Source organism: Spermophilus citellus, assembly GCF_964194105.1.
Source record: "Spermophilus citellus genome assembly, chromosome: 13".
In the NCBI taxonomy this organism is placed as follows: Eukaryota; Metazoa; Chordata; class Mammalia; order Rodentia; family Sciuridae; genus Spermophilus; species Spermophilus citellus.
This window is the reverse complement of record NC_138193.1, coordinates 80,957,846-80,984,553: the sequence shown is the minus strand read 5'-3', so window position 1 is coordinate 80,984,553 and position 26,708 is coordinate 80,957,846. Positions and strand designations below refer to the sequence as shown.

Sequence of the window (26,708 nt, the reverse complement as noted above, 5' to 3'; positions counted from 1 at the left end):
CAAAAGAGGTAATAACACATGGTGAAGACGGCCTTGCTAAAAATAAATAAGTAAATAAAAGACTCATGACAATATCATTGACATAAGAAAGGAAGAAAATAAAAAGCAACCCCACTCAACTAAGAGGTTTGATTTTTAAGAGAAGTCTGAAGTGGCTGAAGAGCCACAGCTGTGAGAAAGTACTTTGTTTTTCTAAATATGGCCTTGCTTTGCATATGTGTATAAATAGCTTAGACAGCATCTCTAATTTCCAGTGACACAGTTAAAAGGGGAACTGGCTGTGACCTGTCACCCAGCCAAGGTCTTGATTCTTCATCTGCCAAGCAGCACTACAATAAACAAAGCTAAAATACCAATTTTCTTTATCATGAAATAGTTTATTTATCTTTAGCAAGTTATGGAATTTCAATTATTTAGATTCTGGGGTTAAAGATCTAATTAATGGGTTTTGAACTTGGATTCAGAGATGACCATTTGGAAATTAATGTTTAAGCTTTGTTCACATTAAACCCTCTTCTTTAATTTGATTTCTTACTATGTATTCAAAACTGCCAAAGTCAAGGCACAATTTTAACAAAGCCGGCCAGGGTCCTTCCCAGAGGGAACAACTCTTCTTTTCCTCTCCTTGAAAATGGAAGATTATGTTTAGCAGTGCTTTGCAGTTGTCGTTTTCTGGAGCACATTTTAACATGCCTGTCTCTGTCGCCTTTGGCTGGCTGTGTGAGCACCTGTATCCATCGACGTCCAAGTCCAAAAGGTCAACAGGTCACCTCATCTTTCCTTTTGGTTATGTTCACATTTTTAAAAGTCCAGAATGGAGGGACTCTGCTGTGATTCTGAAGACCTCTAGAGAATAATTCTATTGCTAATAATCACCTATGTTTATGGAGCATTTACCCAACTCTAGGCCTGTGCTGAGCTCTTTATACCATCCTCTCATATAATCCTAGCAACACCCATAGAGGGTAGGTGATTAGATGAGGCAACCGAAACTTTTAGAGTTTGGCCACTTACCCAAGGCTGCAGCAAGGAGTTTCCTTAGCCTTTTTCAGTAAATAATTCCTGTAGTTAGCCATTCTTACATACCATTCATTTGTCCACCCAAGCACAGTGCCAGGACTTATTTGAAGCCCTGGGAATTCAAAGGCATTCATAAGGTGTGGATTATCAGAAATAGTCTTACACACAGAAGTTATTCCATTTGGTTTCCCCAAAACCAAATGAGGATTCCTAAAATTGGTATTTTAGCTTTGTTTATTGTAGTGCTGCTTGGCAGATGAAGAATCTTGTAGTATCTTGGGGCGGACAGATGGGAAGTCTTAGCAATTTGGTTAATGCTGTGGCAACAGTATAACAGAGCAGTGAGAAACATGGATATGGAGGCAGACTGCCTGGGTTAGCTTCCTGGGTCTACTACTAACTATGCAGCCCTGAGTAAGTTGCTTAACATCTCTGTGTCTCAGATACCCTCTGTGAAATATATAGGTTAAAATAGCACCTACCTTGAGAGTTGTCTGAAGGATTAGGTATTGGTCAGTGTAAAGTTCTGGGTCCAGAGCCTGCCACCCAGTGAACATGTCCTAGGTATTTGCTGAATGGACCATGAATATTACCATGTCTACATACATGATGTTGTAGGAATATGGAGGAAGGTTTGGCAGAGGGATGACTTTCAAGCAGATGGTTGACATTGTAGCCACATGTAGAAAGCAGAGACGTGTGGGGAGGCTCATAATCGTGGTTTCAGTGAAGGGAAATCAGTAGACTGTGGTGGACTGAGGAGTGAAGGGAGGGTAGAAGGAGGGGACCAGAGGACCTGAGGCTGCTCCCTAGGGGGCTTCCCCCGAGGATGAGAAGGGCCACAGTTGGACAATAAATGCTGTGAAGAATGAACTGGGAGCCACCTGAGGGCAAGCAAAAGCATTCCCCTGCAGTGGCGAGAGCCCTGCCCAGCTGTGCTGGTCCAGGTAGAATCGGTTTCCACGGGCTGCATTCAGCTTCCTGGGCAAGGAGGCAGGCCTTTGGGTACCCGCCAGCTGTCCAGTCCCAGCCCCACCTGCCTTAGTCAGTCACACTCCTCTGGTGCCTTTTCTATTCCAGCTCCGAGGGTTTGATTTTCTGACGTCTGGTCATTTTTCTGATTCTTCTGTGCCTCTGCAAGTGTTGTCCACACCCCTCCGTGGTTGCTGGAGAACAAGCTGTTCATTGGGGGTTTGGGCCAGGTTCCTGCAGATGGTATACCCGAACCACGCATGTCCAGGACTGTCTTGCCTTCTTTGCTAAAGGAGCTTCCCTTTCCCTTTTCAGGTGCAATCTTGCAGCATGCCAGAAATGACAGGAAAATGTACTGTAGCTCTTCTTTCCTGTAGTCATTGAAATATTTGGTTCATTATCTCCCCCTGGCTGTGTTACCAGGGAAACTTGTATTAAGAACCTTCCAGTCGGGTGCGGTGGCGCACACTTGTAATCCCAGCAGCTTGGGAGGCTGAGGCAGGATGATTGCAAGTTCAAAGCCAGCCTCAGCAACTTAGCGAGGACCTAAGTAATTCAGTGAGACCCTGTCTCTAAGGAAAATATTTAAAAGGGCTGGGGATGTGGCTCAGTGATTAAAAGCCCCTGAGTTCAATACCTGATACAAAAAAAAAAAAAAAAAAACCTTCCAGTGGTAACACTTATCTAAATCCTCATGGATTACAGTGATAACTTCAAGTGGGGAAAATAAGCTAGTTATAAAAATGTGACTGTGTCAAAAAGGGAGGGCTTTCATCTTAAGCTTCTTTCTGTTTTATATCACTTTGCTGATGTCATTTTAAATGAATTACCTATTTCTGTTTTCCAGCTGCATTCTTCTACCAGTTTAACAATCCTGCAATATTTGTCGTCATGCAATCATAGATAAAAAGGGGTGTAGGATTGATTTTTTTTTCCAGGAAACTGCTCTGATTTGTAAACTGGGTGTGATAGGAAAAATGATCAGAATCATGGGCTAGGAGGAACATTTCAGAGTACACCCATCATGTTTCCCCAGATAGGGGCTTGCTGCCCTCTCCTTCCCTGACATTTGAAATAATTTTGCGGAGAAATGCTGTGTCTGCTCCTTCAAGTATGTACAGAGAGAAAGATGGAAAATCCACAGTGATAGCCAGTTGGGCACACACCTCACTGCTGGACCCAAATCCCTCTTCTCCAACCACTGCATTGCCATGATAATATTCAGGGGTGTCAAGGTGTTGCTTATTCTCCCCATTACCAAAACATTTGGAGCATTCATAGCACCCATGCCTCATCTGACTCCAGAGCCCTGTAAGTCTCACATATAAACAGCACAGTGAATAAATAAAAAGGGCCACTGATTTGACGAAGACTCCTAGACAAATAAAAGCCATGTCATAAGCCAGGCATAATGGCTTACACCTGCAGTACCAGCTACTCAGGAAGCTGAGGCAGGAGGATCTTAACTCCAGGAAGAAAGCAAAGACCAGCTTGGGCAGTATAGTGAGACCCCATCTCAAAACCAATGAACCAACCAACCAACAGAAAATCATGTCATGTTTCAACAAGTAGTAATGAATACATGTAAAACTATTTTGAGCCCCTAAATCATCTTATCAGCATTTGGCCAAAAAATCAAAACACATCTAAATGCACAAATATTATCTTTTGGATTCTCAGAGAGGACCTCGCTTCCCTCCCTCATGAATTGATGTTGATTTGGGGTTGATTTTGAGTTGAAATCCTCATTTCCTATTCTTTGATATGTTCATAGCATTTTGAAAATTAGGTTTATACGGCCCATTGAAATGAAGATGACATCATTCCCTACAAGAGAGAGCAAATTTAATTTTTTGTAATGTCTTACATCCTTCAGGAACACTTAAGGATTTAGTACTTCAGGGAATTAAAAAATAGCTAGAAGAGTCCCTCTACCTTAAAGAAATTTTCTTTTCATTTTGCTGAGAATTTTATATGGAACAGAAAGAGATCATCAACCAATAGTAATGGTCTAAATTCATATAACTTAGAGGACTATGTTAAAACCACTCCATTTGTATCCTCTGGATTTATCTTTACTTTCTTCTTTTGTAAGAATGTCATTGGGGTGGAGTATTACTCTGCATTAAAAAATGACAAAATCATAGAATTTGGAGGGAAATGGATGGCATTAGAGCAGATTATGCTAAGTGAAGCTAGCCAATCCCTAAAAAACAAATGCCAAATGTCTGCTTTGATATAAGGGGAGTAACTAAGGACAGAGTAGGGACGAAGAGCATGAGAAGAAGATTAACATTAAACAGGGATGAGAGGTGGGAGGGAAATGGAGAGAGAAGGGAAATTGTATGGAAATGGAAGGTGATCCTCAGGGTTATACAAAATTACATACAAGAGGAAGTGAGGGGTAAGGGGAGAATAATACAAGTGGAAGAAATTATTTACAGTAGAGGGGGTAGAGAGAGAAGAGGGGAGGGGAGGGGAGGGGAGGGGAGGGGGGATAGTAGAGGATAGGAAAGGCAGCAGAAGACAACAGACACTAGAATGGCAATGTGTAGATCAATGGAAGTGTAAATGATGTGATTCAGCAATCTGTATACGGGGTAAAAATGGGAGTTCATAACCCACTTGAATCAAACTGTGAAATATGATATGTCAAGAACTATGTAATGTTTTGAACGTCCAACAAAAAAAAATAATGATAAATTATTGATTTAAGAGGATGAAAGTTACCTCTGTAATCCAGATTTTTCTTAATATAGATTGAATTCTAGCATTCTATCAAAAAAAAGGAAAAAGCAGCTTTACATGTATGAAGACATGAATTGGTGTGAGCATATTTTATATACAAACAGAGATATGAAAAATTGTGTTCTATATGTGTAATAAGAATTGTGATGCATTCTGCTGTCGTGTATTTAAAAAATAAAAGCAATTAAAAAAAAGAATGTCATTGGGGGCTAGGGGTGTAGCTCAGTAGTACAGTATTTGCCTAATATGCACAAGGCCCTGGGTTCGTCCCCAGCATGGAAAAAAAAAAAATATATATATATATATATATACACACATAGATAAATAGATAGATGTGTGTGTGTGTGTGTGTGTGTGTGTAAAATTTAATGAGAATTTTCCTTTTTTTTTTCAGACTATATTTCTCAATGCAAGCCCGTGGAGAGACTGATAGAGAGAAGTTATTGTTAATGTATCAGACAAATGATCAAATAATAAATGGCCTTTTTCCTGTGAGCAAGGATCTGGCACTAGAAATGGCAGCTCTTTTAGCTCAGGTAACTTCCATGTTGAGTAGAATAGTATATAGAAATGATAAGATACCAGTTTCTTCATGGAATTAAGATGCAGTAAAACAACATACCTTCAGCTGTTCTTTAAATCTACTTTGCTGTGATTTAAGACCTTAAACCCTGCAGGCTTTGTAAATACAGTGTGACTCTCAACAGCCAACAACTGCAATGATGCAGAATGAGACAGTATTCTGTAAAGGGAACCTCATTTCTTATTCTCTTGAAAATTTAGCTCTTAGCCGAGCACGATGGCGCACGCCTGTAATCCCAGAGGCTCAGGAGACTGAGGCAGGAGGATCGTGAGTTCAAAGCCAACCTCAGCAATAGTGAGGCACTCAGCAATTCAGTGAGACCCTGCGCTAAATAAAATACAGAATGGGGCTGGGGCTGGGGCTCAGTGCTTCAGTGCCCCTGAGTTCAATCTCTGGTACCCCCCTAAAAAAAAAGAAGAAAAGAAAATTTAGCTCTAGACCTCTAGACTTCTATTTAATAAAAGAATTTGAGTGTTGCGCTGTGGGGCTGAGGATGCTGTGTTGAAATTGTTTTTCATCTAACAGGCTTGAGTCCTGAAAACTCTAGAGCACTTTCTTCATATACCTATTATATCAATTAGGATTAAGCTGACCTTCTGTAAACATACACACACTCAAATTAATAGTGACTTAATTGAATAGACGTATATTTGTCTCTCTATAGAAGCATTCTGGCATCCATTACAAAGTCATGAGGGGTGGGCTTTATCTTGCTCCCCCTTCCAGCCACTCCTGGAGTGTCATCTTTGCAGCCTTGGAGGGCTGCCAGAGTGCCAGCTGTTAAGCCAGGGACCCTGGTACATTGTCACTTTTTCATGGAGATTTATTTATACAACACTAATCAATGAGAGGGAAATACAGCAAGAAAAAATGAACATAGCTATAATTTCCTCATTTACATACAAGGACATTCCTGATGTGAACTTTGCCACCTCCCAGCCTCTGCACTCCCTTAACACTCCCTACCTTGAACTCCAGTGAAGTATGAACTGTGGGTCCATGCACAGTTCCTGGACTTGCATATGGCTCCCTTTTTCCTTCTTGTGCTTCGATGGTGTCTCCTCTGCTGGGGTGTCTACCCCACTCCTTCACCTGTTAACTTTATCTTAGCCTGTACTTTTCATTGTAGGTGTCACTTATTCCAGGAAACCTTCCCAAATCTGCTTGGGTGGGTTAAGTTTCTCTTGAGGTGTCCATGATGTTCCATGCATGTCCATGTATTGCTGTCCTAACCTCAGTGGTTTATAATTACTTATTGTGTTTCTGCTTTGTACCATTTGCTGAGGCCTCACCAAGAGGCCTTATGTTCGTGTGGCAAGTGTTGGGAATTATCTGAGTAAATTTTCAGTTATTCTTCAAAAATTTCTTGTGTTTATTTTATGCCAAACAGTATGTCAAGCTCCAGGGAGGGAGACACTGAGCCTGGGCATAACCACCAGACTCCCCTAGGAGGCAGACTTGCCTACTAGTTTTTTAACTTCTATTTGCCTAGCTGGTGCTAGGTGGCAGAGGTGTCTAATTCCCTGGGGAAAGGATTTTGGTGTGGTTGGAGAGCTGGCAGACAGTTTTTAATTGGTTTGAGGACATAGAATGCTTGACTAGGAAGGAACTGGGGATTGAGAAAAACCAGAAAAAAATGAGAAATGGGACCCAACAGCAAAGCCACACTAGATAACCAATGACTAAGAAACAGGGTCAAAAAACCTAGAAGGGGGCCAGTGGCTCAGTTGTGTCTCAGTGGCAAAGCACTTGCCTAGCACACATGAGGCACTGGGTTCATTCCCCTGCACCACATAAAAATAAACAAATAAAATAAAGGTATTGTGTCCATCTACAACACACACACACACACACACACACACACACACACACACCTAGAACCTTATTTTAATAATAAAATAAAAGAAACCTAGGAGAATAGACTATAAGGGTGACACACAGCTGGAATTAGGGGGGATAAAAGCCTCAGAACCTCAGAAGCTGGTTGTTGAACAGCTAAACTGGAGGCAGGGAGCTTAAGTGGCGACGAGGGGCTTTCTATATGACCATTCTAGGCTTGATGGAATCCTCCATCTGCTTGCTGGGAAGTGTTATAGGTAATGATGAGAATTTTCAGTAGGGCATTCGCCTAAATGTCCCCATCCTGTCTTCCTCCTTGAACTTTTTTTGGTACCCTATACCAAGCATTTAATTCAGTTTACCATGAGTGTTTGTTAACCCTCACTCTCCATCACTAGCTAGTAAACTCTGCATTTGGGGGCTGCTCGGCTTTTCCCTCTCCCCCACCCCTTAGCACAGTGCCTGACTTGCAGAGAGACCCGGTTTGGATGAATGGAGGGGTACATGTGTAGATGGAGAGATGGATAAGTGGGGAGTAGGATGGTCATAAAGGAGGGTATCTGTGTGGCCTGTTAGTAGAGATGAGGGTTGAACATTCTTTCATCAAGGAAGAGAGGGGAATGAAGGACTCTATTCCAGGGAGTAAGAGACTAGTAGAATGAGGGACTAAATATAGTAACGTTGTGGAATAAATACAGGAAGCAAGTATGAGAACATAGTTCTTGCTCCCATTATGTTCAGAAGAGACACTTAAAAAAAAGTTTGACTAATACTTTTTTGGGGACTTCCTATAGTTTTGTGATTTTTTTCCTTATAGTTTATTTTTATTTTGGGTGAAGTCTTTTTTTTTTTTTTTTTTTTTTTTTTTTTTTTGCTCCTGGGGATTGAACCCAGGGTGCTTGCTTACCCACTGAGCCACATCCCCAACCCTTTTTTTTTTTTTTTTTTTGTATCTTATTTAGAGACAAGGTCCCACTAAGTTGCTTAGGGTCTTGCTAAGTTGCTGAGGCTGGGTTTGAACTCAAGTTTCTCCTGCCTCAGCCTCCTGAGCCGCTGGGTTACAGGGATGCACCACCACACCCAGCTTTTTTTCATTTTTAACTTCTATTTCACCATATTATTTACAATAAAAACAGTGTCTTGAATAAAAATTTTCCTGTGTTATAGGCCTGTAGCAAACATTATTTGATGGTGATAGTAACTCAGGAAGATTAATGTAGAAATGGAACTGAAATGTACAAAGAATTCAAATGAAATTTAGCCTTAATAAAACTTATTATGTATTGTTATAAATTTTATAATCAGACAATCATGACACATAGATTTATGTGTTATGTGTTAAAAAAAAAAGAATGTTTAGAAAAAAATTAAACTGACTTAAAATATTTTCAATATTCTTTATTTTCTCTTTTTTGGACTTCCAATTAGGTGGAGATTGGAGATTTTGAAAGACCTTTCTCAACTCCAGCAGGACAAGTTACCAATCAATGTAAAGCCAACCAAACTCTCAAACAAGTTATAGAGAAATTTTATCCTAAAGGGTACAGAGATGGCTGTTCTGAGGAACAGTTAAGGTAAGGATATATTTTTTACTTTACAGAGGGTAGAATCATGCTACATACAAAGTTTTAAAGATGGGGAAGAAGTATGACCTTTCTCAAAATTTAAATACTGAAAAGCCCCAAGAAGTTATAGCTGTTTTCATTCCAGATGTGCTCAAATGCTTTAGAATTTATATTTAAATTTTTTAAATGGGTAAATAAAAGTGTGCATTTGTCATGTACAGTGTGTTTTGAAGTATGTGTACATTGTGAAATAACTAAATATTTTTTCCAATGAAAAAATTACCTTATGTGTGTTTTTCATTTGATGTTATTCATTCTAGTTCAAACTAATAATGATAATGAATAAGAGAAAAAATGGCCTTGAAAAAGTTTAATTTTATGAAATGTTTACCAATTTTTTAGAATAGTCCATTATAAGTAAATTGAAAAAAAACTTACATAAGACTTTTTAATATAAAATTTAAATTAAATTAATTTAGAGTCTCCGTTTTAGAGAATACAAAAGGCTGATTAGATTAAAAATAGAGGCAAATTTGGTTTACCATGAGTTTTCCAAAATAGGAACATTTAAGGTAAGTCTTTTCTGTGTGGTATGAATGATTGCCTTCAGAGTTTGATTTGAGAAGTTTATCCCTGCCTCCAGCATCTCTCTAAGCTAAGAGTTGCAGTACCTAAAATTAGGGATTCATCTTTGGGCTCTGCTTTTTGTACTTTTTTTTTTTAATGAAAATATTCCCAGGAGAAACTACTTTTTGAGCTAATTTCACAAAGATTTGATGCTAGCTATTCAGATGTTTAAAATTTACAGTCCAAGATATTAGATTATGTTGAAGACACAAAAAGCATGAGAATTTGGTGAAAGAAATGCTCCAAAAAGAAGAAGGGGTGGACACTGGTGACAGAGTCATACAAGAACCGCTGTGCCTAGGCGTGTGGAGGTGGCACGGCTGGGCTTGGGTTGGCTCAAGGAGAGCTTCATCTTGGGAGGACGATAATTTGTGTTTCTGTGGTTTTGTGTTTGCCCTTTTCTTTTTTTAGGCAGCTGTACCAGCGACTGTCAACCAGATGGATGGCCCTGCGGGGACACAATGCGGCTGACTGTGTGCGCATTTATTTGACAGTAGCCAGGAAGTGGCCATTCTTTGGTGCCAAGTTGTTTCTTGCAAAAGTAAGAAAGAACGGGAGGGAAATGCATAATGAAAACCTTTGTGGGCACAGTCCACCAGATTTACCCCCGATTTGGTATATTTGGCTTTTTTTTTTTAATGAGGAAATTCCCAACAATTTACAGAAAACAACAAAGGGACACTAGGGAAAGGGCAGGAAGTGTCGTTTTCTTCTCCCCTCTGCTCAGTCTTTTCCCAGACTCCTGAGGCTTATCAGGAGCCGGCAAACAACAGCTGAAATCCTCTGTCCTCTCTTCATCCATCCATCCACCCTCTCATTCATCCTCACACTCATTTGCTCCCATATTTATGAAGTAATGACTGAGTCCTCTTTGGCAGGCCTTGAGCTCTAGGGCTACATGAACCCATGGTTTCTGATGAGTTGTAATAAACTTCCAGGACTGTTGCACTTAGCTTGGGCCAGTGTTGCAACAGCCCTGTCAACACAGCCCTGCCTGTGCCTAGATTTGAACTGTAGAACATTTTTGATGAATTTTAATTCTGACTTCACCATTGGAAGGACTATTGAATATCCTTTTCTGCTTTGACAACAGTTTTTGTGCTTGCTGGCACAGAATATTAAATAATGATACTGTGCTTCAGAGTGCATGACCAGCACTTTTTTTCCTTCTTCTTTATAACAGGGAGACACTTCTTTGTTTGCTTTTTGGTGGCCCTTCTGTGTTGTGTATGTGGTTAAATACCCATAACATTAAGTTGACTATCTTAATCAATTTAAGTGGACAGTCCCATGCCATTAATTACCTTCACATTGTGCTGTCAACATCACCACCATCTACTTCCAGAACTTTAAAAAATCTTTCTGGCCTGAAATTCTATGCCCCCTGAACACTAACTGTCCATTCTTGTTCTTACCACGCAGCTCCTAGCAACCATCTTTATGTCTCTATGAATTTGACCATACTTGGAACCATACACATAAGGAATTTTACCCTATTCATCCATTTGTGGTTAGTTATTTGTTTCACTTGGGGTAATGTCTTTCAGATTCATTCATATTGTACCCTATGTCAAAATTTTCTTTCTTTCTAAGGCTGAATAATATTCCATAATATATGTGTTTGCAAGTGTGTGTGTATATTCACATAAACATTTTGTTTATCCATTCAGCAGTTGAAGGACACTTGAATTAAATGGCTTTATTTTTAATGTTTGCTTGCCTTTTGCTAACTGACCCTCAATAGGCTGGTAACCCAAGGTTTTTTATGTGTGAAATTCTGTTAAGTTTTACTATGTACAAATAATGCAAGATTCATCCCAATTCCTTATCTATAATCTTGATATTGTTTTGTTAGACTTAAAAGAAGTAGTTAAGTTTTGTTAACTGAACAAAACAATCATTGTAAATTGCTCAAAAATATTTCTGGGTTTTAGTTGGATTTTTCTGGTGAGATTATTTTTGTTGATTCAATTTTATTGCTTTCGCAGTGAAAAATTGGTAGAAACTTTTAGCATTACTCATATTTTAGCATTACTCATTTCTTATTACAGTTGATCACAGTTACGTATTTTCTTTTTATTTTTTGTTAGACATTGATATCAGATTTAATAAACTTTCAGATAGGTTACATTACTACAGTAATCCTTTTACATTGTAAGAGTACTTACAATGTACAATTACTATAAAGATTTATAAGAGCACTATATGCCTTATAAAGCACATCAGTATATTTTGGTTATCACAGAAACCCTCAAAACTCTTAGTCTCTTAAAACAAAAATAAGATCTAAAAATTATAGTTTCCACATGAAAGATAAGGAGATTGAGTCTTGAAGGGATTAATTAGCATATCCAAATGCACATGTTATTAAGTAGCAGATTTGGGCCTCAATGCCAGTTCTCCTACTATCAAATTCACTGCTTTTTCCAGTAGACCACACAACCTCTTCCCCAAGACAGATTTTTAGTAATACATTTTTGTTTTTCATAGTGCTATATGTTATATGACATTTAGATTGGGAAATATTTCTATGCTTTTGCTTAACATTTATGACCACATTTTTAACTCTTTTTAGCCCATAACTCCATCCTCACTTGGAAATGCTTTCATGTGGCTGGCTATACATGAGAATGGTTTGAGCATCTTAGAATACAACTCCATGGTAAGATTAAGCCCTAAAATGTTACATTGAATCCACTATTTCCATTGCTCAGTGTACTGTAAACAGAAGACAACACTCCTTAATCTGATTTTTCTCATGTTTAGATAGCATTATTCCTAATGAAGAGTCATTTTACAAATACAGCACTTTTATCTTTAAACCAAGATAGAGATGGTTATCTATTGTGCATGATTAAATTGCAATCTTGGTTGTAATGGTGAAAAGAATATTTGTTAAAGAATTAAGAAAATCGTGTCCTGTGGAAAATAAAAATATTTAAGATATTATTAAAGTAGAAAGTTTAATGATCGAAGTTTAAGTTCAGTTCAATAAGGCTTCTATAACATAATTTCTATAATTTCCAATAATATCACCTCCCAGTTCACATGTACAAATACAAAAACTTAGAGATTTTCACATGATTAAAAGTAAAGCCAACCTGTGCTTTTTATATGCTCATGTATTTATCTGAAGTTACATTATTTTCTATCACATTTCATGTGTCAGATTACTTAGTAAAAAAACAAAAAAAAATCTGGTGGGCAGGAATCGAAGGTGCCGGTGCAGTGGACTCTGCTCAGCTGATCCTTACATGTGCAGATCACTTTTAGGCTGTGCACATTTGAATTCTGTCTCTTAAATTGTTTTAGAAATGCATTGGAAAAAAATGTGGGGCTCAGGTTGTGGCTCAGTGGTAGAGTGCTTGCCTAGCACTTGTGAGGCCCTGGGTTCAATCCTCAGCATCATATAAAAGTAAATAAAATAAAGGTTAGAAAAAAGACAAGTGTCTAAAGTTTAAATTTCATATATTACAAAGGGTTGATTCCTCAACATGCACAGATGTCTTATTTATAAGACAATAAAAATATCATAGGGTTGAGGTGTAACTCAGTGGTAGAAGATATGGTCAACATGTGCCAGATCTTGGGTTCAATCCCCACACCAAAATGGGGTGGGGGTGGGGAGAAAAGCAAAAGGAAGAAGAATCTTGTGAACATACCAATAGGCCAATGGCCAACTCAATTCACAAAAGAGTCAATATTCAGTAAATATATTTTAAAATGTTAATTTCACTAGAAATTAAATATGATTTAAAAGAATGATGATATCCAATGTTATTGGAATGTAGTGTTGAGAATATAAATGGTTATAACCTCTCTGAAGGAGATTTTTGGAAAAATTCTCAAAAATTGCCCTCACTTTTTAAGCTAGCAAGTCTTGGTGTTTGCTTTCATAACCAAAGAAGGGTTATGTGCATTATGAAATATGTCCCCAAATATTACAAGATATAGACAAATTCCCTGCAATAAGTGATAAAAGACTGCAGTAGCCTGCTAACTAAAAGGGTGCCTGTGAAGTCATTGCAATAATGTTAGACAAGTGCATTTGTTGTCATGGAAAGATTTTCACAATATGTTAACTTTGAAAAAGCACAATGCTCACAGCATGCATAATACTGCTTTTGTTTATATACATAAAAGAATTCACCAATCAGGGTAAAACATAGATTTGCCAGTACAGCATTTGACCATTTTATCCATAAAGGGTGTCAGTTTCTTGTGGCTCAATCTCTTGTATAAGGAGATACTTGACAGAACATAGAACATATGAAAATAGCCAGGCATGGTGACTCAAGGATCAAAAGGCTGAGGCAGAAGGATCCCAAGTTCAAAGCTAGCCTCAGCAAGGTAGGGAGGCCCTAAGCAACTTAGCGAGACCCTGTCTCAAAATAAAAAATAAAATAGGCTGGGAATGTGGCTCAATGGTTAAGCACTCCTGGGTTCAATTCCTGGTTTAAAATATATATATATGAAAATATATTAACAGTGATTTTCCACTGGATGCCAAATACAAGTGGTTTTTTTGTTTTCTTCATAGTTTCTAATTTTTCTGAAGTGAATTTTTTCAGCATTTAAATGTACTTTAATTTAAAAGGTAGATAATGCCTAAATAAACTTAGTACCACTACTATCTATTTTAGATCAAAATAGATTTGATTTTAGAAAATACTTTTTGCATTATGCCATAAGTAATTAATATTAGCATTTTAGTGGAGATAGATATATTACTCATTTCTCATCTTTCTCTGAACATAAAAAGCATATAACATTTACTTTTTCTTTTCTTTGAAGAGGTTAATAGTCAGCTATGTGTACAAAAGTCTTATGACCTTTGGAGGTTTTCAAGATGATTTTATGGTAGTCATTAAAAATACACATTCAAAAGACAAATCAACAGAGAAATTACTTTTTGCCATGGCAAAACCCAAGGTGAGTAGAACTCTTTCTGCTACCTTTTTTTTTTTTTTTTACACTAGTTCTTTAGTTCTTTTTGTACTAAAACAGTCATTGAGCAAAAACGATTCCAGTTGGGAAAACATATATTACTTATAACTTAACCACCATGGGTCTAGTCAGTCTTGTTTCTTTGTCTAAAAAATAGTATGATACTACCTACGTCTTTTAGCTTATATACTTAATGAAGGAGGTTTACAAAGTTCTTAGCCTAGTACCTAGTAAATAGAAGGTTCAAAAGAAATGGCCGCAGAGTAAGTGATTGTTGTCAGGTACTTTATACATATTCTCTTACTGGGGATTATTTGCTTTATGGACTCATTAAAGAAAAGATCAGAGTTTTATCATTAAAATCTACTTGTTCCTTTACTGTTTAGAACAAATTATATATTTTTAATGTCTCTTTTAAGTGAAAGCCAGCAAATAAAAGGGCAACATTCTAACGTGCAATTCTGTAGTCCAAAGAATGAGAAATTGGCTTTCATAAAACTTTATCTTAGAAATGCAAATCAAAACCACCCTAAGATACCACCTCACCCCAGTAAGATTGGCAGCCATGACGAAGTCAAACAACAACGAGTGCTGGCGAGGATGTGGGGAAAAGGGTACTCTTGTACACTGCTGGTGGGACTGCAAACGGGTGCGGCCAATTTGGAAAGCAGTATGGAGATTCCTGGGAAAGCTGGGAATGGAACCACCATTTGACCCAGCTATTGCCCTTCTCGGACTATTTCCTGAAAACCTTAAAAGAGCACACTACAGGGATACTGCCACATCGATGTTCATAGCAGCACAATTCACAATTGCTAGACTGTGGAATCAACCCAGATGCCCTTCAATAGATGAATGGATAAAAAAAATGTGGCATTTATACACCATGGAGTATTACGCAGCACTAAAAAATGACAAAATCACGGAATTTGCAGGGAAATGGATGGCACTAGAGCAGATTATGCTTAGTGAAGCTAGCCAATCCCTAAAAAACAAATACCAAATGTCTTCTTTGATATAATGAGAGCAACTAAGAACAGAACAGGGAGGAAGAGCAGGAAGAAAAGTTTAACATTAAACAGAGACATGAGGCGGGAGGGAAAGGGAGAAAAAAAGGGAAATCACATGGAAATGGAGGGAGACCCTCATTGTTATACAAAATTATATATAAGAGGTTATGAGGGGAATGGGATAACAAACATGGAGGGAAATGAATTACAGTAGATGGGGTAGAGAGAGAAGATGGGAGGGGAGGGGAGGGGGGATAGTAGAGGATAGGAAAGGTAGCAGAATACAACAGTCACTAATATGGCAGTATGTAAAAATGTGATGTGTAACCGATGTGATTCTGCAATCTGTATTTGGGGTAAAAATGGGAGTTCATAACCCACTTGATTCTAATGTATGAAATATGATTTGTCAAGAGCTTTGTAATGTTGTGAACATCCAATAAATTAAAAAAATAAATAAATAAATAAAGCTTTATCTTAAAATCATCAAATAAAAGAGACTTTCTTCAAAATCTGAAGCTTAAAAAAAATGGCAGATCTCTTTCCTAATTAAGACTACTTAAGTGGAAGCAGTTATGATCAAGTGCCAAAAATTGAAGCATGCTCAGTCATTTAGTTTGAATAAAGCATTAATCTGTATGATGGACTGAACTTCTTGATTCATATATTCACCAATGTGGCTTTAAGTTAATTGAAAGATTGGTGGCTAACCTTCGCATTTCCGAATATTGCCACTAAACGCTAATGTTTTTTTGAGATTCATTCTGTCTGCTGATTTAAGTAATGGGAACATGGGACGGTACCTTGATAGTGCCCGGCAGGTAAGAACTCCACTGTGTGATCTACAGAGAAGGGGATTCTGGAAGGCTGGGCACTTGCGAATAGCCAACCCTTTACTCCCTTGTCATCTGTGCGAACATCTCAGGAACATAATTGTTCTGCTTTTCTTGCTTTAGATTCTTGAAATCACACTTTTGATCGCCAGTTACATCAACAACTTCTATCAACAGAAGGCAGCGTTTCACCACCTCTCCGCTCCAGCCCTGCTCTCAAGCAGGACCCAGGGACCCCAAGCCAGGGCCATGGGAAGCCAGCTCCTCCTTCCAAGCAGCAGGCCCACCAAAGGCCCCACCCTTTTATGAAGGCTCCGGAGCCTGAACCTTCAGTCCTTGCCTTTATGATGGCTTCACTGGCTGACAGCAAGCTGATTCATTCCAGCCATGTGGCACCCACACACCAGTATCCAAACTTCAGCAAAAATAGGGGTTACTCTCTCTTATCTGATTCTTAAATATTCAAATAGCAATAAAACATGAACATACAATTTGCCAACATGTTCATTTTCTCTTAAATAGGTTAAAACTTGGTCATTTCTCCCCGTCTTCCTAGCTATCAGAGGCATCAAGCACTGTAGCTTTTCTTTTATTTTTTTCTTTTGAATATTCTGGCCATCTTTAGAAAGGGAGATTCCAAACTCTTACTCTGTGTACCTGTTGAGTATTTGGAAAAGCTCCCTGCCAAAAATGTAAGTACTGTAATTAAATGTGCTCTTTATTAATGAGGTGGTATTTGGAAAGGAACAGAGTGCACAGTGTAAGAAACAGCTGCATGTGATGTGGAGGGGTAAATTTTTAGAGCAAGTGCAATAAATTTTGTGGCTCTGTGAATCATTACATGAAAAAACAGGAGTTAGGTAACCAGACCCTCCTGCGTGGTATTAGAAAGTATACCCTGTCACCTTCGCAGATCACTGGAGTGTAAAGTTTAAAATGAGGCAGTGATTCCTGACATTCCTTGGCTGTCAGCATAGCACAAGTTCACTGGAATATTGCTCGCATTTCCTTGCATTTGGTACGGGGTCAACTTGACCTTGCTTTGTTCAATAATATCTTTGAAAACAAAGACAGTCCTTAAAGCTTGCCCCCTCACATACTCCTGAGAGTTTGAAAAATATATTCCCCAAATATTTGTTGGAAATTTTGAGAAAAGAGAAATAGAAAATAATTCTTCTATCAAAGGAGATAAAATTTTAGTTGAAAGAATATTGAGATGTATGACTTTACTAGGTTGGGTAAGTGGCCAGTACATTGCAGTATGTGTCAAAACAATGTAATGAGGATTCATGATAAAAATGAAACTGTGATAAGACATGAAAATGATATTATAGAAATGTTTAACTGTAATAGTAATCACGAGTATACTTAATTTTATTTATGTGTAGAATATTCGTATTTATTTTGGACATATTTATCACTTTTGTGTCATTGTTTTTAACCAATTTGAGAAAAATGTTAGCTGCTGAATTACTTTGCTGGCAGAGTCCTTGTATTTCTTCTTTGCTGCTTTCTCCCCATGGTAATATACTATTCCCACACTCAGCCTTCCATCCTTCTAAGGAGCAGAGGCAAGAAATACATTACTTAAGGAATAGTGTACTTTATTGGAACAACAAATAGAAGCTTTTAAAGCCTCTGTAGAAATGGATTTCCATTGTCCATTTCCTCTATATCTTTTGAGCCACAACTACTCACTGAATAAATAAATTAGTTTTTTAGAGTAAACTGATTACCAATTTGGGGTGACTCTGAGGAGTCTTTTGGCTGGGACACAGAATTTCTGAGCTCCCAGAAAACCATTTAATAATCATTAGTTGGTGAGCCCGGGGTCTTGACAGAACTGTTACTAAGGTGTGAGAACTTTATTCTCAGGCAGTAGTTCATTCATTCACTATCTGGTAAACTCCCCTCTCTTAGCACCCCCAAATTTTCTAATTTAAAAATAAGTAGTAAAGGCTTAGCTTAAACTGTAGTACCTTATTCTTGGCATTTATTTTTGATAGAGCAGAGATAAAATATTTTGATGGAAAGAAATCAATTTTCTGTAACTGATGATGTGAAACTTTTATTTTCTGGAAAATTACTTATATAGCCATTTAAAAAATTCAAAGTATGTTATTATGATTGGTTACATGAGAATAGTGTTTCATGTTTAATTGTAATATTTGTCTCCTATCATTTTCTTCCCTTTCAATCATAATAAATGATTTACAAAACCCATTTTGAGCATTATCTTTTGAATAATCTTCATGAAATACCTAATGTTTTCATTGTCAAAGCTGAGGTGTTCTACCAGTGAAAATGGTAGTTATTACCTCCTTCTCTTACATTCATGCTTTGTCTTCAATGTTGCTTTGTTTTATACCTATAAAAGGAAACTGTTTTGGCACATTGTAATATTAATAGATATGTATGCATATTGATAAATGAATAGAAATTTTGGTTTTCCCTGATTTCATAATAAACTCTTTAAGGGAGTTTATGTCACTTAGGTGAGTTTAATGGACTGTGTTCTGAACATTTATTTTAAACATTCTGGACTGTGTGTGTATTCACGATTGCCCATGTGCCCTTCAAATCAAATACTGCCACAGTTTGGAAATGGATTCAACTCTCAATTTACAAGAGAAGTTAGTCACAACTTATAAAGACACTTTGTTACAGAATATGTTTTTGGAAATTTTTTCCATAGGAAAAAAATATGGTGTTCAGTATGGTGGTACACGCCTGTAATCCCAGTGACTCAGGAGGCCAAGGCAGAGGATCCCAAGTTCAAAGCCAGCTTCAGCATCTTAGTGAGGCCCTAAGCAACTTAGAAAGATCCTGTCTCAAAAAATAAAAAACAACAAAACAAAACAAAACAAAAAACGATCCAGGGATATAGCTCAGTGGTTAAGCATTGCTGGGTTCAATCTCTAGTACAAAAAAAAAAATTAAAAAGTGATCAGGTTTCTTTTTTTTTTTTTATTGATTGTTCAAAACATTACAGAGCTCATGATATATCATCTTTCATGTGATCAGGTTTCTAGAAGATACTTTGACTCATAATTGAACTTAAGTTTATCTTTTTTTAATACCCATGCCCAATGTTTTTGTTACAGTATTGTTTATTTTTATGTGGTGCTAAAGATCTAACCTAGGGCCTCACACTGTCAGGCAAGTGCTCTGCTACTGAGCCCCAGCCCCAGCCCCAGCCCCTGAACTATAATCTTGAAGTACTAACACCATAGACAACCATATTTCTCTAGTTAAATATCTACATTTTTCTGGGATGCCAAGAATACGTCCCCTACCCCATCCACCTACCTCCCAGCCTCAGTGGAATCTGTCCCCCTCAGGGCTGAAGGGCTGTGGGCTGATTTCTCAGGTGAAGAGGTATCGGAATTGGGGAGGGGAAATGAAGAGCAGGAATAAGCTGGTAGGGAGGTTTCTTTGCTATTATATTTGGCAGAAATCACATCTCTTCTCACATTTTGCCACACTCTCTTTTCACTAAAAGTACGACTTTACTTCAATAAGAGAACTTTTCCCCCTTTAATGTAATTAAGGTAAGTCACACATAGATATTTAGGGTGAAGCAAATTTTCCCATTTTTTTCAGTGTGACCAAGATGCAGTTTTCTTGGGTATTTAAAAGGGAACGTCAGACCTATACTGAAGCGTTGGTGGGTCTGGTGGGAGGCTAGGTGAGGAGATGAGATCAACACTTGCATCAAACTGTGATTTTATTTGTTGAATTTAATATTACCTAAATTGAAAATAGTTACAATGACTCTAGAGGCACCTTTATTATCAACATCAACCTGAAAACCTTCACCATGTGCTTTATAATTATTTTGCAGGCCAATTAAGAAACAAAACCTTACCTAGGTATATATCTATTAGCAGATAACTCCAAAATAAGACACAAATGTTCACCCACATGCATCTGAACTACTTCCTTCTCAGTGCTTTGCCAACATAATCTGCTAATAACAGGGAGTGGGTGATCTTTTTCTGTAGGTTATATCGTGGTTCTATTATAGTCAGATGACTTCATTAGCAGTGTCTGTGGCAAAAGAAAATGAATCCCCTCTCTATGTGGCTCTAGGAACTGAATGTTGGGTGCTGCCATAGAAGATGGTTTAGAAGCTATCAAATTAAATTTCTGGAGAATGTTGCAAAGTCCAGAAGAGTTGCCTTTTATGAGAGAAAAGTTTATAGAAAGCATATAACTTCTAAAAAGCTGGAGGAGAGTTTTTACGAGGTTTGGATAATGCACAGATGCTGGATGATATCTCAAACTCGCCATGTCCTCTATGCCTGTTCTCTGCTGTGCCCCCAAGAGTTGGTGAAAAGGGTCACCACTGGGCTATGGCTGTGGCTCAGTGGTAGAGCATGGGTGAAGCTCTGGGTTCAATCCTTAGCACCACATACAAAAAAAAAAAAAAATAAGCAAATAAAATAAAGTCATGCTGTCCATTTACAGCTACAAAAATAAATTTTTTTTAAAAAAAGGATCACCACTTCATCAATGAGAGAAGCAATTGACTTTTCTCCCTTTTCCCAAGCCTCACTCTCTACTGTCTAGGAACTATATAAGATAGCCTCTTTTTGATGTAAATTCTAAAATCAACTTGAACTGACTTAGACAAAAATGAAAAACTCATTTTTATCATTCTTATTACAAGGATCCTAGGATGTCGCATATAATCAAAGGGAGAGCTGAACAGTAAAATTATAAGATCAGGACACAGATGACCCCTGGAGGTAATCAGAGCCATGAAACGTGTCAGAACTTTCTCTTCCTATCCATGGGTATCTGCTTCATGTTCTCTAACAACAAAATAACATCTTCATTTAACAGAGCAGGAAGGCTAACTTCCTTCAAAAGGGAATGATTTGCTTTTTCCAATTCTATTTTGAAAAATTCCAGGAAAGGATTCTGATTAATCCAATCATGTTAGGTGTTTACTCTAAACCATCTCAAGCTTAACAGTAGAAAAATGCCTAAGTAAATTATGAAAAAAAACTACATTGCAGAATATTATGCAGCCATCAATATTATGTTTTTAAAAAATATGGGGAAATAAACATTTAAAATAAGGTTATTAACTTTACAGTATAATCTCAACTTTAAGAATACAACTAGAATGAAGCACATCAAAATGTATACTAGCTATTCTGGGGTAGACTCATTTCTTCCTCTTCATTTTTTTCTGTGTGCTATTTTTTCCCCAAAAAAGGATTATACAACTTTGAAAACAAACGGGGAAATGTAAAAACTCTGTTAATTTCCCACCTATCCTTAATAGCCTCCACATGGTCTGCTAAACACCGGAAAACATCCTTCACGCAGCTGAAAAAGTTATCTCATTGAAATTAAGGTGGGGGTGAAGGGGCTGGGGTTATGGCTCAGCAGTAGAACATTCACCTAGCACGTGTGAGGCCCTGCGTTCAATCCAGGGCCAGGTATTGTGTCCAAATACAACTAAAAAAATAAATATTTTAAAAGAAATTAAGATCTCAACATGGCACACTCTTTTTTAAAATCTTATTTGCCTTCTCATAACCAACATGGTAAAATCCAGAATGGCAAGATCCTTCATAGTAGCCATGTGATAATGACAAGAACATATATTTATCTTATTTTTTAAAACTCATAATCTTTCCTTGCTTAAAGTATCAGAAATTGAGATTCAGAAAAATCAAGTAATTTATCCATTATGGCAATATGGTAACTTAGCTAGTATGGCTGAGTCAGGAGTCGAATCTAGGTCCATCTTACTTCAAGCTTATGTTCTTGGACATCACACCTTAGAAACAGCCAAAATATAGAGTGTTGGAGCAAAAGTATCTCCTTCAAATATTTAGGACATCTTGGGCAAGACAGCCTGGGTCAAATTCAACAAACAACAGATCAAATACTATCAGGGACATGAACGTCTCAACAACTCCTTCAGGCATAATTAGCCACTTTTGTTCTCATATAATTTTTCTGTACCTCTAATACAAAGCCTACATAATTTGCTTCGGGTTATAATTATAATGAGCTCTGTATAACTTTCTGGAGGGTCAGGATGTTGTCTTACTCTATTTTCCTTACTCTCTGTAGCACAGGGCCTGCGTGTAGTAACAATCCAATGTTTATTATTGATCTGGAGATTCCTGGAGCTCTATGAAAAGACCACTAAGTTCAAACAAAAATAATCTCCATTTACAAAGTAAATGATATATGTAGGAGAAGCCCATGCTTAACTCATTAAGTGCTATTGCATAAAACATGATAGAACATTCTGAAAGTTGGAAAACATTAAAAATCATAAAAATCTTTAAGGCTTAAATATTCTTTGTTTCTACTAAATTACTAAAAAAAAAAAAAAATAGCTCAAGATATTGTTTCACTCTTTATTCCCAAATCATGTCTATTGGGGACAGAAAAGTAAAAACTAAGAGCAGAAAACCCTGGGATACAGTCGGCAATCAATAGATACTTAAAAAAAAAAAAAAAAGCAACTCCTGCCCAGAAACCATTGGTTTTAGGTGCCAGATTTGTAACCACTGTCACCGCATCTTCTCTCACCCCAGGGATCCATGCCAAAAGTGAGGGTTGAAAAAGAGCGCCGAGAACTACATTTCCCATGATGCTTCATTTTCTTACGCAATCGCGGACTCGACGTCGCTCCCATGGCAACCCCGGAGCCATCACACTCTGACTTGTAGCGAAGCCGCCCACCAGCCGAGTTGTAGGTTGGGCCCCAGGAGGAGCGCGCGACTTTTGGCGGCCCAACCACGATGCCCAGGTATTCCCGTAACCCTGCTTGCGCCCGGCCTGCGATCTCCTCGAGAACCTCTCCTCTTCCCCAGCCCAATCTGGAAGGGCCGGGGAGGGAGAGGCCGCTCAGGGTGTATTTGGGGAGAGCCCACCTGGACCTGCTGGTTGGGGATTGTGGGTCTGTCCTGTTTGCCACCTGGATCTGATGGTTAGGGGTCCGTAGGAACTATCCTCGAGCAGACGATTCTGCCGCAAACCGGTAGAATAGAGATGTTGAGTGATCAACTCCATCCATTTGCTGATTCAATTAGTGTCTCGTGGGCCAGGGACTGTGCCGGGTGGGCAGCGGTGAACCAGACCGCCCAGGCTCCTCGCTGGCCCCCTCCCCCTTCTGGTGCCAGGGCTCCCAACCACAGAGCCAATGGGAGAAAGTGTAACATCGCTTTGGGATTGGAGGTGGGGGAAAGGTGTGAAAGGTTGATGGCCTGTAAAATGCATTTGAGCCCTTTGTGTCCATTTAATCCACCGATATTCAAGACCTAAACCTCTCTGAACAATTTACAAGGACCTCCGGACAGAGATCGCCCTGAATAAATCTTTTTCATACTTTTTGGATCAGCGGTGGGATCTCTGTTGAGTTTATGAATTTAGGGTGAAAAAAAGAAAGGGTCAGTGTTCCATCACTGGTCACAGTTATAAAGCTATGATTACAGCTATATGTTTCTACAGGTGACCATTTCTTTCTCTGCTGGGCACCTGGAAAACAGATGATCATGATTTGGAAGAATGGTGTGGGACTGGGGAGCAGACAGGCCAAGACGGACTTCCTGGAGGCTTCATCTGTATATGAATTTTAGAGCAAACATGTAGGGACTCCTGTTTTTCACTTTTTGTATTCTTGTTTTGGCTCCTTCTTTATTCCTGGTTCTAGGTTAGTAATTATTAAAAGCTCTCAAAAAATTTAATTTTTTTTATAGACCATACCCTAAATGAAATGAATGATCGATCACATTGTAACAATCATGACAACCCTATAATAATTGGCTATTTTTTTTTTACATTTTAGAAATGAAGAAACATACTTGAGCTTAAGGAAGCTTGCATATATTAGGTGTTTAATAAATATTTGTTTAATTAATAAAGAAATGAAGGATGTAGAAACTAGGTAATTTGCCCAAATTCACATACAGAGAAAGCTGCAGATTCAGGAGCCATCAGGTCTTATCTGTGTTTTTTAGTTCAATATAGTTCTGCATTTTCACTTGGACTTAAAAAGAAAAAAAAAAAAAGATACAATCCTATTTAGAGTTTTATATAAAGAGGAATGAAAAAAATGGTTTTCAAGACATTTACAATTTTAGGTGAATTTTTCCCTTCCATCTTTATACTTTCACATTTTAAAAAAGAAATTTGGGGACAAAAACATAATTACAGATACAAAAAGAAATGTTTCAGGGAGCAAAGATTATTAAGCACGCTGGTTTTGCATGCTTCCCATATTCCTAGATGACTTACGTGTTTTGTGATTCCCAAGTTCTATCTTTCCAGAAGTCCTCATACCTTTATGTGTCTCTGAGAAACTTACACATGACAGCCTTTTACCTTGCTGGGAAGCTCTTAAGTAAGAAAACTTCAAAGCCTGGTGATAAAGGTTCTGCCTATCAATTTCAGTATTAGTTCAAAGGAAAAAAAATTACAAATCTGACTAATCCTCAGATATTTTACCAAGTTATTCTCTCCAGAAAAAAAGTGTTTTTCTTTTATAAATCTTACTGAAATAAAATTTCCCTGAGTGGAATAAATAATTAAAATGATCTGTTTGTTTCTTTGCTTTTCATCTAGTGAGACTCTCTGGGAAATTGCAAAAGCTGAAGTAGAAAAAAGAGGAAGTAATGGAAGTGAAGGCGATGGAGTTGAAATTGGAGAAAAATCTGTTTTCTTCATTGGCAGTAAAAATGGGGTAATGCTTTAAATCTTTTTCCAGTCATTGAAATGATTTAACCACTAGTGGCAAAATTTATCTTAATTCTTTAATAGAAATGAATATAGCATGCCTGTAATCTCAGCAACTCAGGAAACCGAGGCAGGAGGATCACAAGTTTGAGGTCAGCATCAGCAATTTATTGAGACCCTGTCTCACAATAAAAAATAAAAAAGGTCTGGGGATGTGACTCAGTGGTTAAGGGCCCATGGGTTCAATCCCTTTTAACAAAAAAAGGGAAAAAAAAAAAGTATAGATTTTTCACCTTCCTAACCAGATGACAAATGTGGTTTAGAAAGCACTTATTACTAGAAAGCACTTATTATTAATCTAGGAAAAGTTATAACAGTAAACAAAACTTTAGAAAGAGATTTTGAACTAATTTTTTTTTGTAATTTAAAAATGTTCAGATCTTCTATCTCAATTGAGTATAAAGGCCAGGATTCATTTAAATATCTAAGCATATAAATCAATAAGTCATTATTTTCATAATATTCATATTTGGATTCAGTTACAGCTTTTAGAAATCACTTTTCAGGAATAATTTAATTGTAACAATGATGTTTATCAAAGATTTTTTTTGAAAATGTGGGGCAAATAAGGTAGTAATTCTGTTGGACCACTGATTTGTGGGCGAGACCCCCTCCCACTCTCTGTCAAATTTCTTAGCCAAGTATATGGAACCATTAGGAAGTAACCACACAGAGCGGGAAGAGATGCATCATGTTGTCATGCCACTTTGCTTGACACACAGAATTCCCACCTGAGAGGCAGAATGGCTGGTGACACTGTCCAAAATGGGTCACGGCCAGACCCAAGATGCTAAAATTCAAGTACCATCATAGCTAGTGTCTTTTTGGGGTTCACCTTACTGTTCAGTTCCTGTGCTTCGTGCTTTCAACTTAAGGGCATTGACAAATGGGAAGCTTTTAGAAACTAAACTCTGCAAGGCTCTATGTTCGGTACCTCTCTCATTTCCATCTGTGTCTCAGAAGGCCCTCCTTGCACAACCAACACCTCTCATGTGGGGATATTATCTACACAGATTATATCTGTTGGGGAAGTACTTATATAACCATAAAAGGTATTAGTGCTGGATGCAATGGCGCAAACTTATAATGCCAGCTACTCACGAAGGTGGGCAACTTAGTGAGACTCTGTCTCAAAATAAAAAGGGCTACAGATGTGGCTCAGTGGTAGAGTGCTTACCTAACATGTGTGAGGCCCTGAGTTGAATCTCTAGTGCTGAAAAAGAAAAGATATTGTTGCCAGTGATGAAAGAAAATAATATGAACTGAAAAAAGTACGTAAATTTTTTATATGATGATCTCAACTATATGAATATGCAAAGATAGAAATTAGAAATATGGATAGTAAAATTTTAATTGTATTTTTATTTTGGTTTTTTTAATTTGTACTTTCTAAAGTTTTCATATTTGGCTCACTTCTTTTATCGGAATTTTATTCTTTAACATAAAATTATCATAGGAATCATTTGTTTTTAAATTTTAATCCAGTGTAGTATATGAACCACATTTCTAATATATGAGCATTTCATTTCATGAACCTACAATTGATAATATATAACATCATAGAGTGATTTTCATAAAGAATATAATAGTTTAACAACTTCCTACATTTTAACCTGCTCCCATATAGGTATGTGCATACATTAATTTACATAAATGGTAACATAACCAGTACTAGTCTTATGCTTACAAATAAATTTTTATTACAAAGAAAAGTGTCTGCATAAAGAAGCTACTTCTCTATCCTTAAAGATGGTACTACTCTAGGATACAAATGCTCACACACAAAATGACCCTT

The 26,708-nt window shown here is 37.6% G+C and overlaps 2 protein-coding genes across 4 annotated transcripts in view; both read left to right on the top strand.

The window, feature by feature from the left end:
- Window positions 1-18,564, top strand: part of PLEKHH2 (pleckstrin homology, MyTH4 and FERM domain containing H2) — a 116,795-nt gene extending 98,231 nt beyond the window's left edge. The window contains exons 25-30 of the mRNA XM_081264070.1: window positions 5,135-5,276; window positions 8,591-8,736; window positions 9,766-9,895; window positions 11,930-12,016; window positions 14,149-14,286; window positions 16,268-18,564. Coding sequence (XP_081120196.1) covers window positions 5,135-5,276; window positions 8,591-8,736; window positions 9,766-9,895; window positions 11,930-12,016; window positions 14,149-14,286; window positions 16,268-16,453 — 829 coding nt within the window. The 3' untranslated portion in view covers window positions 16,454-18,564. The remainder of the gene's footprint in view (window positions 1-5,134; window positions 5,277-8,590; window positions 8,737-9,765; window positions 9,896-11,929; window positions 12,017-14,148; window positions 14,287-16,267) is intronic.
- A 4,238-nt stretch (window positions 18,565-22,802) lies between these two features.
- The window catches only part of DYNC2LI1 (dynein cytoplasmic 2 light intermediate chain 1), a 29,257-nt gene continuing 25,351 nt past the window's right edge, over window positions 22,803-26,708 (top strand). For 2 of the 3 annotated variants that reach the window (XR_014018450.1, XM_081264067.1), the window contains exons 1-2: window positions 23,659-23,766; window positions 24,743-24,860. Coding sequence is in view for 2 of the 3 variants with exons in the window: in XM_081264067.1 (XP_081120193.1) it covers window positions 23,687-23,766; window positions 24,743-24,860 (198 nt within the window). In the remaining variant the exon portion in view is untranslated. Of the gene's footprint in view, window positions 22,929-23,658; window positions 23,767-24,742; window positions 24,861-26,708 lie in introns of those variants that run through there. The other variant, XM_081264068.1, reaches the window with a different exon arrangement.